Raw genomic sequence first — 16,136 nt, 5'->3', positions numbered from 1 at the left:
ATTTTGAGGTTAAAATGCAACATGGAGGGAACATTTGGCTGTTGGCAATTATGCACAGCTTCATGGTCATACATTGCCTTTCTTCATCCAGGCTCATGATCTTCATCTTCTTAGTGCTTTGGTATTTATTGTCTAATTTGGGGACATGTCAAAGAGCTGCAGGATTCACCAGTTTATCTTGTTTGACTCAACTGAATCACATGTTGTAAAAATAATCCTGTGTTACAATTGCATTGGTCACACCAACTTTTCATTGATTTGAAAGTTCATTCATCTATGCTGAGGTATATGGACATTTCTCTTCCCTTCAGTTACATTGTTTGGTGTGTAATTGCCAATCTTGTTACAAACATCTCAGTAATAAGTATATGCATGTCTTATGTTCTTGGATCTAATTAAAACTTTTGGTTGTTCTTTGCAAGAAATCATAGAATTGTGTTCATTCCTCCTCTGATGAATATTTGCTTCATTAATATCAAATTCATGTCCCACTGCTCTGTTTCCATGCCTTTCTAAGTACAAAATAACTTATTTTTCAATGCTGAATCACAGAGTAATCATTTTGATGACATTTTCAGCAATGCACATAACTCAATTTAAGTGACAATATGGATAGCCATGATAGAATTCTCATATGTGCTGCAAATAGAAATTACATTAAGACTTAGCCAGCACTGATTTTAAGTTGCCATCAATTGTTAAAATGTTAGAAAAATTATGCCTTATAAACAACAAAATATTGTTGATTCCTAGGGAGTTCAGCAGGGTGACCATTCCAAAACTTGTTTATTTTTTTCTCTACTCACAATTCCACCCATTTACTTCTTTCTCAGTAGAGAACTTTACTTCCTCATCACTTAGAGAATCAATATGTTATAAGTAAGCTATGTATGTGCCCACTTGTTCACTTTTCCTTAAAGCTCAGCCAGCTTTTTTTTTTTTTCTTAAATCTCAGAGGCAAAGATACTCCTTTTCCTTTCTAAAGATAAACCTTCCTTTGATCTTTGTCTAGTAAATCAGTGACATAGATAAACACCACAGATGACTGTGATGCAAGTAGTCTTCAGCTCAGTTTGATAAACAATGGTGCCACCATCTTTCATCTCTGTCTCCACAAGGAGCTCTCACGTTGTTATAAATACACTCATTGGGGAATAGAAGTTTCCTGCTCCTTTTGTGCACTTCCTTCCTTTAAGATTGTCAATATTAGTAAAGAAATGTTTACCTCTTAGATGTTACACTGAAAAGAATCCAGATGCTCTAAACTATTCCAAACTCAGGACAGGATGAAACCCCAAAACAAAATTAGTTGCCCTGACTTCAAGGTACATTCTTGACCTTGGTCCTTGGAAGGTGAGGAGAATGAGAAGGATGAAAAAGATAAGTTATGAATGATGAAAAAAAAAGTAAAAGTACTCATGGGCACCTATTCAAGGTTGATAGGGCTAGGACTACAGAGAGCCATGTACAAAACATGAAGGCATTTCTCACTTTTTCCATAAATATGCCTGGGTCCACCAACTAAAAGAGTTTTCCCGGACCTACACACACACCCCACCAGATGTTGTGAGGTTATATTTCAAGTATCTTGAAAACAATCTACTTCCTTTTATTTAACTCTCAAAATTTTGAAGTGTATTCTTTACTCAGTGACTCCACATTTTTCTCACAATCATTTGCTCTTTATCTCTAAGCATTTTGACCTTTTAGTCCTAAACCAATGAAACTGCACTTCTGAAGGTCACCAATGATAATCACAAAATCAAATGGCCTTCTTCTCTGCCCCCTACTTTCCATCTACTGTATGCGATTTTCACAGATTTGACTACCCATCCGTGAAATTCTCTTTCCTTCTGACTTTCCTAACACTAAACCACAGATCCTCAACTTATTTATTTGTGTCATTTATTTCATTTTTCTTGGATGAAGCTCAAATTTCACAAAAGGAAGAAGCTGAGGGAGAAGGGTAAAAAAAAAAAAAAAAAAAAAAAAGGTTTATTGAGAGCAAAATCTTCCCAGAAAGTTATACAAAGAAAGGAATTGGACACACACAACTTCCACCTCCACATTTCTAAACTCTGATTTTCTTCCGTGGAGGGTGGGTAAAGGAGTTAAGACAAAGAAGTGTTTATCAGGCAGCAGAGATAGGAAATGTTCTTTCAAGCATGAAGAGAAGAAAGTCAGCATGTTATCTTTCTCCCATATACCAAAGGATGCTAATTTGCTTTTAATAACATTTAGTAATATACATTTAGTAACATGCTTTTTGAAGTCAGCACAAGGGGTGATTCCTTGGTTCACAATGATTTTTCCTATATTTGCAAATAACCCACTAATAAGCAAATATCATGCTTAATGGCCATATGTATACTTTAACCTTTCTATTCTGAGTGTCTCTGAATATCTAGGGGTAAATATCTGCTCTAAATTGGACATATAGATTTGGTATCCTTGGAATTCAAAATTTAGAAGAAAGAAACACAAAGTCTTGCTGGGCATTTTGCCTGTGTCATGTTAATAAGTGTCAATACCTGGAATAAAAAGGCATTTCTTCAACTTCTAACAGTTGCCCTAGTCCCTGTTCTTCAACTAAAGTAGTTCAATCTTTCAATTAAAGATGTAGCTCGATATTAAATACTGCAGAGACTTACAGGGAGAATGTACCATTAGCTGATCCCTCATGTAAGAGATACCAAAACAATGTAGGGTTGGGCGGTGTTTTTCTCTTTTGTTGTTCCTCACAGACTTTGGAATAAAATCCCAAAGTCCAAATCATGCACATTTTGTAGATAAAATTGAGCCATATAAAAATTTTGGTAGGTAAACACTGTTAGAATATATATTTGTTATTGGGTTAAATGTGACTCTCAGAGTTTTATTAGAAAGTTCAACCCACTTACTTTGTATCTCTTAACCATTTATTTTCCTTATCATCTGGGCTCTGAGAATGGTTATATGTTCAGAGTTACTTTTTACTGTCTATTCTTTACAACACACCTGTGAGTTAGAGAAATATGATTATTCATACCGTACAGATGGTGGGAACTAAGGTATAATGCCATCTAAAACCTGAATAGCAGAGTCGGAACCAGAATTTATGATTCCCCAAACCTCATGTAGAGCAGTATTTCCTGTGATATCCCTGCCCTCTCTTTATTGTTCGTGAACAAAAGGCTGCATATAATTGCAATCTTTATAAATGCCAACTACTTTTTCAGAATGGGTTTGGTTCTTTCACTGTGATGGGAATATATTGTTTATTAAAATGTAGATAATGGTTATCAGTAGTACTCAGAGATAAGTTTTAGCTGATTTTGGAAATCATTATCTTCTGTGTTAGGCATAAGTTTAATTCTTTCCTCATTTGATTTCTTGTTTGGGGCATGTTTGTTAAAACAAGCAGTGGTCTCTGGTGGGAGAAATGTGTTGTTGGAAATAACATGGAGTTAAGCATTTAACCCTATGTACCAGGTTTGGAAACCTGCCAGCTTAGTCACCCAAGGCAAACGATGTTTTGTGCCAGAAACATATGAAAATTCAGATTAAACTTATTTTACTACTGGTAAAGAAAAGGAGTACATAAGGAGGAAAATAATTTGGACTGATACATTTTTGGTCTTATTTATAAAGCAGCTATACATTAATATTAATAAAAAAGTTTTTTTCCCCTCTAAAGACTAGGTATGGGAAGAAAAGATATTGGCCTAATGTATGTATTTTTCCCATTCCTTTTTTTCTGGGGCCAATTTTGGAGTAACTAAATTAGAACATATAGAATAATATTACAGTTGATTTTCCATAAGGTAGAAATCAAAATACATCTTTGCTGTACTTATCATCCATATAATATCCAAATTAAGATTTCTTAAAGGGTTTTCAAAGTGTAGTTTACCATCAATGTCATTCAGACTTTTTTTCTGTCAGTTAATGAAGCGCAGGGGCTAACCTAATTCATATGATTCCCATCTGTCATCTCTGCAGCAGTGATGAAGCCCAAAATGAAATTCCATTCTTCATTTAATTCCTGTAGCTTGATATTAGTCAGGTAATCAAGCACAACTCCTGGGGTCTTGCGTTTTCAGATGAGGAAACTAAGGTCAAGTGACTTGCCCTGGGTCACCCAGCAAGACATCATAAGAACAAGGAAAAGATCCAGCAACCTTGGACTTTCTCAGACGTTAACAAGACCACTGAACCATACTATCTTCTCAGGTAATTGCCTTCTCTGACATCAAGTGGGTCACATTTTATTACCTTTTTTTTTTCTTTTTAAACAGAATCCTTTTTTTCTTTCTTCTTTTAAACAGGCATTTAGAAATGCTATTCTCTGCTTAGTGTTTCTGGTAATTATCTTCAAGGAAACCAGAATACAAATTTAAAGTACTCATTAGCATGCTGATTAGAAATTTCTCTCAAAGACTCAAAAGGCTGGAAGAGACCCCCAGAGATCATCTGATCCAGCCCCCGACTTCAGGCGTGCTTCACCTAAACAGTTTCCAGCAGATGGAAAACTATATTTATGACCCCCACAGGGAGGGTCCCCAACCTCCCCTGGTAACACAACCCTGTGCTTAGATCTGCTTCACTACGTAATGGGTTATGAGCAAAATGTAGAAAAAGAAACTGCCCTCTCTTGTAATGTCAGATATTACTAAAATGACTAAGATTAAGCATAATTTATATTTGTATTCATATAAGTTATCTGACCAACATTTCTGACTTGATTTTGGAAAGGTCTTCCTTGTCATTTGGCATTCTTTTGACATAAAACTTTTTGTAATTTATTTTTCAATTTTAAACCATATTCTGGAAGAACCTTCGTAATTTTACTTGAGGTAAAATGTCCACACTTTTTATTTTTGTGCCTTTTGCTTCTTCTATGCAGAATGTGTCCCACAGAAATACTAGTACTTTCTCCCAATCTCTATTTCACCACCCTAACCTGGATAACCTTACATTGGGTTTGAGGGAACTGTGAGACTTAAGAACTCTTTCTGATGGCTTAGAAATTAAAAGATGAGCTGGGTACATGTGTACATCCTGACTTGTTCATGGGAATTGCCTTCATCACTTTCTAATTTCTTTAGCAGATTGTAGATAGGGCTTCAGAAAATCCCATTTCCATAATCACAATCCCATTTTGGCATCATTCTTTTCAGGGACTGATTGATCTCAAATTTGACATTTATGCTTCTGATCTAAAATAATTTTCTATCTTCATTAAAATCAGAATATACTTATAAAAATATTTATGAGTGCTCTCCTGAATCTCAGTTTTGAATGGCAGAAATAATTTGCTGAAAGAAAAAATTCCTAGCTCAAATGTATCTAAGAGAATGGGGAATTTATCCAAAAGGCTGGCCTCTCATATTTACACAACCTGTTTCAATGAGCTACATGAATTATATCCTGGGCACTGAAAGTGGTGGGAACATTCTGTTATTTCTTCATAAGCCAAAATGTGTAAATGTGTCAACAATGCCTGCAGATTTCTCAGACACTGCCTTCCAGATTGTCTCTTTATTCTTCTTCTTTATTTTCTGCTTCTTTATTAAGACAGACCTATAGGACAGGACAAGCATTGACGTGAGACCTGAGTCATTGGGGTTCCTTGTAGAACTCCCACTGACCAACAGTGAGCTTCAGCAATTCTTCGTTATGGGGTCCTGATATCTATTTGTAAAATGAAGAGCTTGTAATGGATGACTTTTAAGATCCCTCTCACCTCTAAAATTCTAGCATAAGTGAATGAACAAATGAAGAAATAAATGACTGAATAAATTATTGAGCATTCTGGTCTAGTTCTACCTAATTTGTCTTTCTTACAATAAAATTGAGTGGCATTACTCCAATATGCATTTTTGAAATGTATTTAAATTATAAGCTAAATGTTGATTGAATATTGTTGACTTGATGTAATAAATGTTTATTAAAACCTTTTTTGCCAGACATATGTGGAAGATAAAAGAAAAAGGCAGTCAGTCATTTAAATATTTAAATATGTTGATTGTCAACACTATGAATGCAGCTTGAGACCAAAGTTAAATATCAATTAAATAAAATTTGATTAAATACAAATGCACTATATCCATAAAGAAGAATTTGGAACAGAGTATTAAACCAAGTCTGTTCCAATGAAAAATCCCATGTCAGGATTTGTCCAAATGTCTTTTACTCCCTTTCCTAGAAATCTGCTACAGTCGATGTGAGAAAGCACCAAGAATACTCCCACCAATATATACATATGCTGTGTTGTGCTAGGGGGCACAAATCCTGTCTTGATTTACTCATGTGCAACTCCATCAACACTGTGAGAAATTCAGGGCAAAGTTTAGTTTATTTTTCAAAAAGGATCATGTTGTTACATATTCCAAATAACACACGAACTCTTTTTGATTATAAAACCAATGATGTGCAGCCATACACATTTAGGCTACTCATTTAGCTTTTCATTGACTAAATGTCGGACTTGTTTGACTCATTCTTTATGGCAGATATTTTTAAAAGCAAGATTTGACAAAGAGAAAAATGAGGTGAATTTCTAGAACCATAAAAGCATGGAGGCAGAAATTATAGGAAAAATTTGAAATTTTAATGCCAAAACATGGTGACCATGCTAAAATATGGGAAAATGTTGCATACATTATTTGGCTTGAGATGGACAAAAATTATCTATGTGTTTGAGATAATCTCATTTGAATGTTGTCCTTTGTTTAATCAGGTGGAGTAAGTGCTGCCTCTTCTGTGCTGAATTTGGAGAAGTTGATAGAGGGGGATCCACGTATAGATGTTGAGCCCTGACAAGAGATTGGAACCAGGAAGTAAAGGTAAAACAGGAGGTCCTTCTCTAACTTATCTTGCCCTGAAATCAAACCTTGTATTTCTCTGTGAGCAAATGTGGGAAGTAGCAACCTTAGACAGTCCACACTCTTTGGTGTCCTGCCCCCTGAGCACACACAACCTACTCAGTCACAGTCACATGGTAATTGACAAACAGAGTCAGCATCATTGACTGTGAAGTAGGAACTCACCAAAGGAGTCTGTCGTCACATTTTCTGACTCAACACCTTGTTAGCTATATCACTTTGAAAAGCCTTTTTATTTCTCTCAATTGTTTACATCTCTTAAGAAATAAGAGATTTTTTAACTTTGCCAATGACTCTTTCTGTCCTAAGTTTCTGTCTCTAAAAAAATTTTTAATGCTACATAAGTTGACATGTTATTTTACCATAGCATTATTAAATATAAGGCAAGATATAGTGTGTAAGAATATAGTGTGTATATTCTGTACTGTAGCATTATTAAATATAAGGCAGAATGTATTGTGTAAGGTAGTTAGTGAAATAGCAAAACAGCTTATGGTCTGCTCAAATTTGAATCTAAGTGAAACAGGAAACAAAAAAGGGGTTATCCACATTAATCCTTGGGTTATTTATTGACTCAGAACCAGGCTGTCTAGATCTGTGTTGTTTATGGGGACGGATAATGGTGGCTGCTTTCAGATATATATAAAGCCTCGAAACTGAGTATGTCAAGTTAATACAAATGTACTAAATACACATTCTGTCCCTTTGGCATTAAAAATACAGAAACATAGGTAATAAAAGATGCTACTGCATTATTAAGTTTTGACTAAATATTGATATATTTATATTCCAACAGGAAATGATTGAAGCATATGATAAGATAGTCTCTCTGAATCCAAGGAGCTTAGGATGGGATGCTGGGGAGAAAAGACGAACACAAACAAACCTGCAATGGATCCGCCCAATATAATAAATACCAATGTTAGACACATATTCCTATAACAAGGCAACTTCTATAAATATAATAGAATCAAGGACAAGAAAAACAGATTGTTTTTAATTAAGGAGAAGGAAATTGGCTAATTGGGGGATAAGTGAAGTGGGGTGACTGATAGAGTGAAGGTAACCAGGATCAGAATCAGAAAACACAAATCGAAGATTTATATTTTCTCTATTACAGATTAGTGAATTTCAGAGTGAAGTGATTACTCTTGAGGAAACATGGAAAGGTAAGATCTAGGAATATTAACACAGAGACCCAATATCTTATAGTGCTTAATATGTGTTAGGCACTACTCTGAGTATTTACATATATTAGCTCACTTAATTCTTTCAACAGCCATTTGAAGGTAGTACCAATATTATCCCTATTTTACATGTGATGAAATGGACATGGAGAGGTTCATTGACTTGCCCCATGTCTGATAGCTAGAAAGTGGCTGAGCTGGTTATAGACCTGGGCAGTCTATGTCCAAAGTCAGCACTCTCAACCGTGATGTTGTATAATAGCCAAATGAGTAAAAGAGGGTGTCCATTAAAATTATAACCTATGACAGCAAAAGACTGGAGAATGGCAAATATTCTGGTTCTCAAAGAGGAAACTATGTTATAAAATACTTCAGAAAACACTCTTAAATAGATTATTAAATTATGTTTTATTAATACTCGAAAAACAAATTGTTGATCACGTGGAGTGAATGTTGTTTCCTCTGGAATAAATTACGCCAAACTCAACTCATCTTTTTTATCTTTATGGTTGTTATAACTGATAAAATGTGATATAGCAGGCATATTGTACCTTGATATCAGCAGAAGTTTTTCTGTCTTAATAAAGATGACAAAAATCTTCAAAATGATCTTAAAAATGAAAATTAAATAAAATCTTGATGATTTTGTATAAATAGATTCATAGATAGCTCCAATGCCTCAAAAGTACTTATAAATGAATCAATACAAAGATGAGTGATGCATGAAAACTTTTGTATTTGGGTTAATATTATCCATAATCAAGAATAGGATGAGTGGACTGAGTAGGAATTCATATTTTTAAAAAATGCTAAAAGTTTTACTTGACTAAAAGTTTGACGCATTTCAAAGAACATGATAGTCAAAAATGGTAATGCAATCGAAGAGAGTGCTATAAGAAATTCCATGTACAGAACAAGGGAGGTAATAGATGGCATAATTTTAGGATCGCATGTAAACAATTACGTTCCATGTGAGTGACTCATAATGAAGGGAAATAATTAGGAGGGCAACCTGGATGGTAAAATTTTGAACATATAATGAATGAATAACAGAAGTTCAATCTGTAAAACGGGTGTGTGTGTGTGTGTGTGTGTGTGTGTATGTACGCATTCACATATGTATGTGTGGTCCAGACATAAGTATTGAGATTATGTTGATCTCTTTCTGAGAAACAGATGAGCATCATCAGGATGCTCTGATTCACATTTTAACAGGACCACTCTGTCTCTATATTGTGACAAAAGAAGAGTGAGGTAAGGATGGAAACAGAAAAATAACATAGATCAGCGGTCTCCAACATTTTTGGCACCAGGGATCGGTTTTGTGGAAGACAATTTTTCCATGGACGAGGGTGTGGGGGAGGGGATGGTTTGGGATCCCAGCCGCTCACCTCCTGCTGTGTGGCCTGGTTCCTAACAGGCCGTGGACTGGCACCCCAGGGGTTGGGGAACCCCGACATAGATGGTAATGATCTAGAAGAAAGATGAAGGTTACCTGTATTGGGATGATTCAGAATGGTAAAATGCTATTTTTTTTTTAAACAACTTTATTGGAGTATAATTGCTTTACAATGGTGTGTTAGTTTCTGCTGCATAACAAAGTGAATCAGCTATACATATACATATATCCCCATATCTCCTCTCTCTTGCGTCTCCCTCCCACCCTCCCTATCCCACCCCTCTAAGTGGACAAAAAGCACCGAGCTGATCTCCTTGTGCTACGCAGCTGCTTCCCACTAGCTATCGATTTTACATTTGGTAGTGTATATATGTCCATGCCACCATCGCACTTTGTCCCAGCTTACCCTACCCCCTCCCCGTGTCCTCAAGTCCATTCTCTATGTCTGAGTCTTTATTCCTGTCCTGCCCCTAGGTTCTTCAGAACCTTTTTTTTTTTTTTTTTTTTTTTAGATTCCATATATCTCTGTTAGCATACAGTATTTGTTTTTCTCTTTCTGACTTACTTCACTCTGTATGACAGTCTCAGGTCCATCCACCTCACTACAAATAACTCAATTTCGTTTCTTTTTATGGCTGAGTAATATTCCATTGTGTATATGTGTCACATCTTCCTTATCCTTTCATCTGTTGATGGACACTTAGGTTGCTTCCATGTCCTGGCTATTGTAAATAGAGCTGCAATGAACATTGTGGTACATGACTCTTTTTGAATTATGGTTTTCTCAGGGTATATGCCCAGTAGTGGGATTGCTGGGTCGTATGGTAGTTCTATTTTTAGGTTTTTGAGGAACCTCCATACTGTTCTCCATAGTGGCTGTATCAATTTACATTTCCACCAACAGTGCAAGAGGGTTCCCTTTTCTTCACACTCTCTCCAGCATAAAATGCTATATTTTTTTGGCTTTACCATATCTTTAAAGGTGAAGCCAATAAGATTTGATGGTATTACCTGTAGCATATGGGACACCATATGCCAAGATATTTGGCCTGAGCTATATTTTATTCATAATAAAATTCCAAAATTTAAAGGAACCTTAGAAACCTTCTCATCAAACCTTGGATTCTTCAAAGGAATTCTTTCTACAATAATCTGCTCCTGCTTGAACACTTCTGTGACAAGGAACTCACTATCTCACACAGCACCCATCCTATTTTAGAGAAGCTCTGCTTTTTAAAGCTCTTTTTCTTACACCGAGCTAAAGCTTGTTTCTCTGTGATGGACAAGTGTGTTATTATGATTTATAAAAAAGAAATATATATTTGGTCTTCCTCCTCATTTCTCACACAAAGCTCCTAAAACTCTTGGGAATTCATAAGTGATAAGAGCAATAAATGTATGTTGACATTCATAACAAACACCTTTCAAACACACCTGAGTTTATGTTAATAAGGTGATTTTGGAAAGCCTCTAAGGATGGGGGCTGGTCTTGAAGGGAAACAACCATGTGAATAAAGGGTTGGAACTTCCAGTCTCCTTCCTCCAACCTCTGGAGAGGGGAAAGGGGCTAGAGATTGAGTTCAGTCACCATGGATCAATGATTTAATCAACCATGCCTATGTAAGGAAGGCTCCATAAAAACCCAAAAGGTTTGGGTTTAGGGAGCTTCCAGGTTGGTGAACCAGAACACATCCACATGCAGCTGTGCCTGGGTCCCAAACTCCATGGAGCCAAAAGAACCTGCATTCAGGACCTGGCCCTATGTATCTCTTCATCTGGCTGTGGATTCCTTTAATATCCTTGTAATAAACTGGTAGTCTAGTGAATAAACTGGTTTCCTGAGTTCTGTGAGATAATCTAACAAATTAATTAAACCCAAGGAGGGGGGTCATAGGAACCTCTGATTTATGGATGGTTGGTCAGAAGCACAGGTAACAACCTGGACTTGCGACTGGCACCTGAAGTGAGGATGATCTTTTGGGACTGAGCCCTTATGCTGTGGATCTGATGCTGTATCTCTGAGTAGATGGTGTCGGAATTGAGTTGAGTCGTAGGACACCCAGCTGGTGTTGGAGAATGGCTTCGTGTGGGAAAAAAATCCCACATATTGGAATTCGTGTCAGAGAGTAACAAGTAAATGATAAAAGATGAAAAACCTGGTAGGAAGGTGGGTAAGAGAAAATGATGGTGGGACTGTATTTGTTTCTTCACACAAAACATGGTATGTGTCATTAGGTATATAACAAATATATTTTTCACCGCCTGAGCAGTTTGGAAGACTAGTATTGGGTCATAATGACCATAGGATATTAGTTCATTATTTCTTAATGAGGTTTAAAAAGAATAACATTAAAACATCTTCTCTATCCACTATGCTTATATATATGTCTTGTTGATTCAGTGAGTTTGTATGCGATGATGGTGGTTTTGAACAAATGAAAAATACCATTGTATTCTAATTTATGGCACCTTGGTGTCCTAAATCTCAGTTATATTTAAGTGTACATGCCCTTCAATAAGGAGTGATCTACAAAATATAAACCAGTAGTTTGGCCAGCAACTAATCAGAATGGATGCCAGTTTGCTTATCAGCTGCATATCAGCCTGCTTCAAACCAGGGGAGAATTAAAACTATTTGAGTGCTGAGCTTAAATACTGCTTATTTCTATTTTGTCTTTATTGTAATGAGGAAGCCCTGTCTTTAGCTCCTGCTGTGCACTTTTGGAGGGTCTTCCATATGGTTGCTAAGTATTTTGGCATTTTCCCAACTGTTACAATTGGGTCAGTGGGGGGGATTGTGTGGGAGTAATAAAACAAGGGTGACTGCAGCAGGGAGGAATACGATCACTAGACACATCACAGCTTATTGCCTCTCAGGCACTCAAGCACAGCTCAGTGCTATTCATTACAACAGGCAGCCAGGGTAAACCGCCTTTTTGCTATAGAGCTTACCCCAAGAAAGGCCGGGACTTGGGGGCAGAGGCTGTTTCCTGCTTATGTTTTTTTTTTTTTTCCTGTTTCCTTACTTCTTCACCTTCCCACAATATCTCAAATAACTTGAGAAGGAGTAAGATACTTATACCTTGCAAACTACTATGTTATTCTGAGAAAGTTTTCATGAGCAGACTCTTAGCTGAATTTTAGCAGCAACAGTGGGATGATCAGTGGCCCTGAGGGCTTTGATGTCTCAAGAGGGGGAAAAATGGGGAAGGAAAGTCTGACTACCCCAAATATTTAAAAATCCTTGAGACATGATTCTTAAAGCCAGAGGTGACTGATAATACCGATACTATTATTGAGGTGTCTTCCTATCATAAATCACATCTTTGTAAAAAAAGTACTATGATTTTCATCCTGTGGAAGGCAGTGCTGCTTAAAGCACTAATAGATTGGGAGAAAAAAGTTCAAAGCAAAATTAAGATTCCAAATAGAAAAATAATATATTAAACAGAGATGTGTACACACAGAAAGAGAAAGACACACACACACACACACACACACACACTCACAAAATGAACAATGAACTCAAGGTCTTGATCCAAAGACAGTATTTCCCATATTTACGCTTATACACAGAAGGATTCTTGAAATAATTCATTATGCTTTTCCTTTTACATAATATGGAGCTTTTTTCCACAGTGAATACCAATGTACAGGTATGTAGCATTCTAATAGGTTCACAGTGTAGCCATAAATTTTTCTTGAGCAATTACAAGAAATTGAGATATTAAAGAAATAGAGTTGCCGACATTTAAACCGGTATACAACAAATGTGTATGGATTTCTTTTTTCATGTTTCCAGCCAAGAACATTAAATAAAATATGGTGCCTTAAGGGAGCTGCTCCCCATTCCCTTCCTCCCCCGCCACTCTCAAGCCTAGAAACCGGCTCAGGGCCGCAGTGAGCGCCTCGGGTCCGGCAGGGGGCTGCGTGGGCGGCGTCGGAGAGACCTCTGAGCGAGTCAGGGCCCAAACGAGTGTGAACTCCCGAGACAAATACCACCGGGGCTCGGACCTCAGTATTATCACCAGCCCCTGCACTTATGTTTGCCTTGATACAGACAGCAAGGGGATAGTCGTAAATCAACTGGTTCCAGGACGACCCACGCTTGTCCTAGGATTCTGGGGACCCCCCTACTTCCAGCTTCTCCGGGGCAAAAAGAGCGCTAAGTAAGGCTCATCTCTGTCAGCATTCAGCACGGAACCCGCACCTAGAAGCCACCTGACACCGCCCGCAGTCTCCTACGCACTGCTACCACCTCAAGCCTCGCATGATTCGCCACACCGGGACGCTGCAAGCGGCAGAGCGGGCAGCAGCTGAAGTGAGGGCAGCGCTGCAGCTTCAGGCGCCGCAGTACGCAGGCGCGCGCGCAGATCACGCAGGCGCTGCCTGGAAGTGACTTCTCCAAAAAGTGTCTTAGTTCGCGGTCACCTGAGCGGAGGGCAACTCCGCTGCGGCAGGGTTCGTGGATACCCGCCCTCCGCGGGTCCTGCCTGGAGACCCCGCCCTCTTCTCTTGCCCATCCGCTCCGCCATCCCGAGCCCTCCAAAGGCCTGTCCTTTTCCTCCGGTCCTTTCCCAGTCGCGGGCCGGACCGGGCCGAGCCGGGCTGCCCGGGCGCGGTCCCTGACCATGGCGTCCCTCTTCAGGAAGAAAACCGTGGATGGTGAGTTCCAGGCCGGGCCGAAGGGGCCCAGCTCTGTCTTTCCCCGGCGTATTTTGGGGGCTTCCGGCCGCGATTCTTGTTGCTGTCCCTGGGGGCGGGGCTGGATCAAGTGGCCCCACAGGTGACCACTTGACCTACCTCGTGCGTCACTTTTCTGTTTCCCTATCTCTTCTGACTCATCCCACCTCAACCTCACCTGGGCAGTCTGGCTTCCTCTCTCTGATAACATAGTCCTTAACAGCCCCGCCCCCAGCTTTCTCCTTTAGCGGGATCCTGAGCATCCACGGAGGCAGGATGCGGCTGGCCCTTGAGTGTCATTAGACTTGGTGATTTGATGAATTTCTTATTGGTTTCCCCTGCTTGGTTTACTGCTCCTTCAGTTTGGAGCCGTACTACTTACTTCTGGGCATCCAAACCGGAAACCTGTGTTGAGGTGGGGGAGGGTGTAATAGGCTACTGTTACAAAATGAACTTAGGTACGGGCCGGTCTTGCCCTAGGAACACCCCATCAATAGAGACGTGAAAAAAATGCTTCTTGACTGACACCGGTAGAAAAATTAAAGAAATCCAGGGGAAGTGCCTGGATTTAGTTTTCATAGTAGATTTTTCTCCCTTATGATTGTCTTTTGCTATCTAAAGAGATATGGTATGCATTATCTGCCTAGAAGTTTACATTTTAAGAGACTTGCATTGCTTCAGACATTTAGCTCAATGTCATGTTAAGGGGAAAAAAGTGAATGTACAGGAATATACAAATGGGTATTTATAAGGAATGACTGTAATATGTGTTTATGTAACTGTTTAATTAGTCTTGATACTTTCATTGACTCTACTAGGAATCAAATTCATTCAAGTTATTTAAAAATCGTGTTTCTCATTACATGTTGAATCTAGGTTGTTGCTGGTTCAGTCGAAGAATCACTTCTTTGTAAGGGTCTAACTCTGCCACAAAAGGAGCAGTGGTAGCTAGACAGTGATTGGTACCAACAGGGTGGTCAGTCCAGACCTGGGGTAACTCCTTCATTCCTCTGTAGTGACTTTTCCAATGCCAGCACAGTTATTTTGTGGAGGATGACAAAAACATATCTTTACCCTGCCACCCTACCCTTTACTTCAACACATAATGGCATTTTACCCCTAATTTATCACAGAGCATAATAATATTTTTGCTTATTCTGAGTGGGTGAAATTGACCTTTTATTAACTGAGAAATACCACTTACAATACCTGAAATAACTACCAAGTTGGGATAGGAAGTAATACAATTATGTGAAATGAGTTTTATGTGTGTTTTACCTGAGAATCCTATTTAATCTTTAACATGGCACTTTAGTTTTTCAGTGTTTCAGTACCAGTAATATAATTTTCAGTCATTGTATAGTACTCCAGGGGAAAAAATGGTTCATTTTTTTGGTTTCAGTTTTATAGAGTGAGAATTTACTAAACAGAGGAAAAGGGTTGCATCTTTCTTACTGTGATGTTACAAATTAAATTTTAAAAATTAACATTAAAAGCCAAACATCCTAGCTTTAATTGCTTGATATCTGTCAAATTTTTACTAAGACATGAATATCAGTTCTATATTTTCAGTGCTGTGCTTCCTGGTGCTTTTGGCAATCTAGTGACTATTGTACTTGAAGTATAGAGCAGAAAAAAAAAAAAAAAGACAATGAGGATGTGCAGTGAGGGTGTTTAACTGTATATTTATTTGAAGTTGGGTTAATTCATCCACGAAATAATGTTTTAGCTAAATAGACTTATTTGCGAGAAAAAGATCCTAAGGACTTTTGGAAGGAACTATACTACTGTCTTAAAGATCTGTGTATGAAATTTCTGAATATAAATTTGGCCACTATGTACATTCATTATAACTACCAAACTGCATACTTGATGTTTTCTTAAATTATCATGTCAATTCAGATCACTTAATGACATCTTAACTGTCGATCTGTACTTTCATTATTTTGATCTAGAGATTTACTGATGTTTTTATTCTTTGTTTTATAAAAAATAAGGTGT

At 37.9% G+C, this 16,136-nt stretch overlaps 1 protein-coding gene across 1 annotated transcript in view; it reads left to right on the top strand.

The window, feature by feature from the left end:
• Positions 1–13,835: 13,835 nt before the first annotated feature.
• CHMP2B (charged multivesicular body protein 2B) overlaps positions 13,836–16,136 on the top strand; it is a 29,329-nt gene continuing 27,028 nt past the window's right edge. The window contains exon 1 of the mRNA XM_059922215.1: positions 13,836–14,117. Within this exon, the coding sequence (XP_059778198.1) occupies positions 14,084–14,117 (34 nt within the window). The 5' untranslated portion in view covers positions 13,836–14,083. The remainder of the gene's footprint in view (positions 14,118–16,136) is intronic.

This window comes from Balaenoptera ricei, chromosome 4 (assembly GCF_028023285.1).
Source record: "Balaenoptera ricei isolate mBalRic1 chromosome 4, mBalRic1.hap2, whole genome shotgun sequence".
NCBI classification, from domain to species: domain Eukaryota; kingdom Metazoa; phylum Chordata; class Mammalia; order Artiodactyla; family Balaenopteridae; genus Balaenoptera; species Balaenoptera ricei.
The sequence above is the reverse complement of the archived record's forward strand: the minus strand, read 5'-3'. Positions and strand labels throughout refer to the sequence as shown.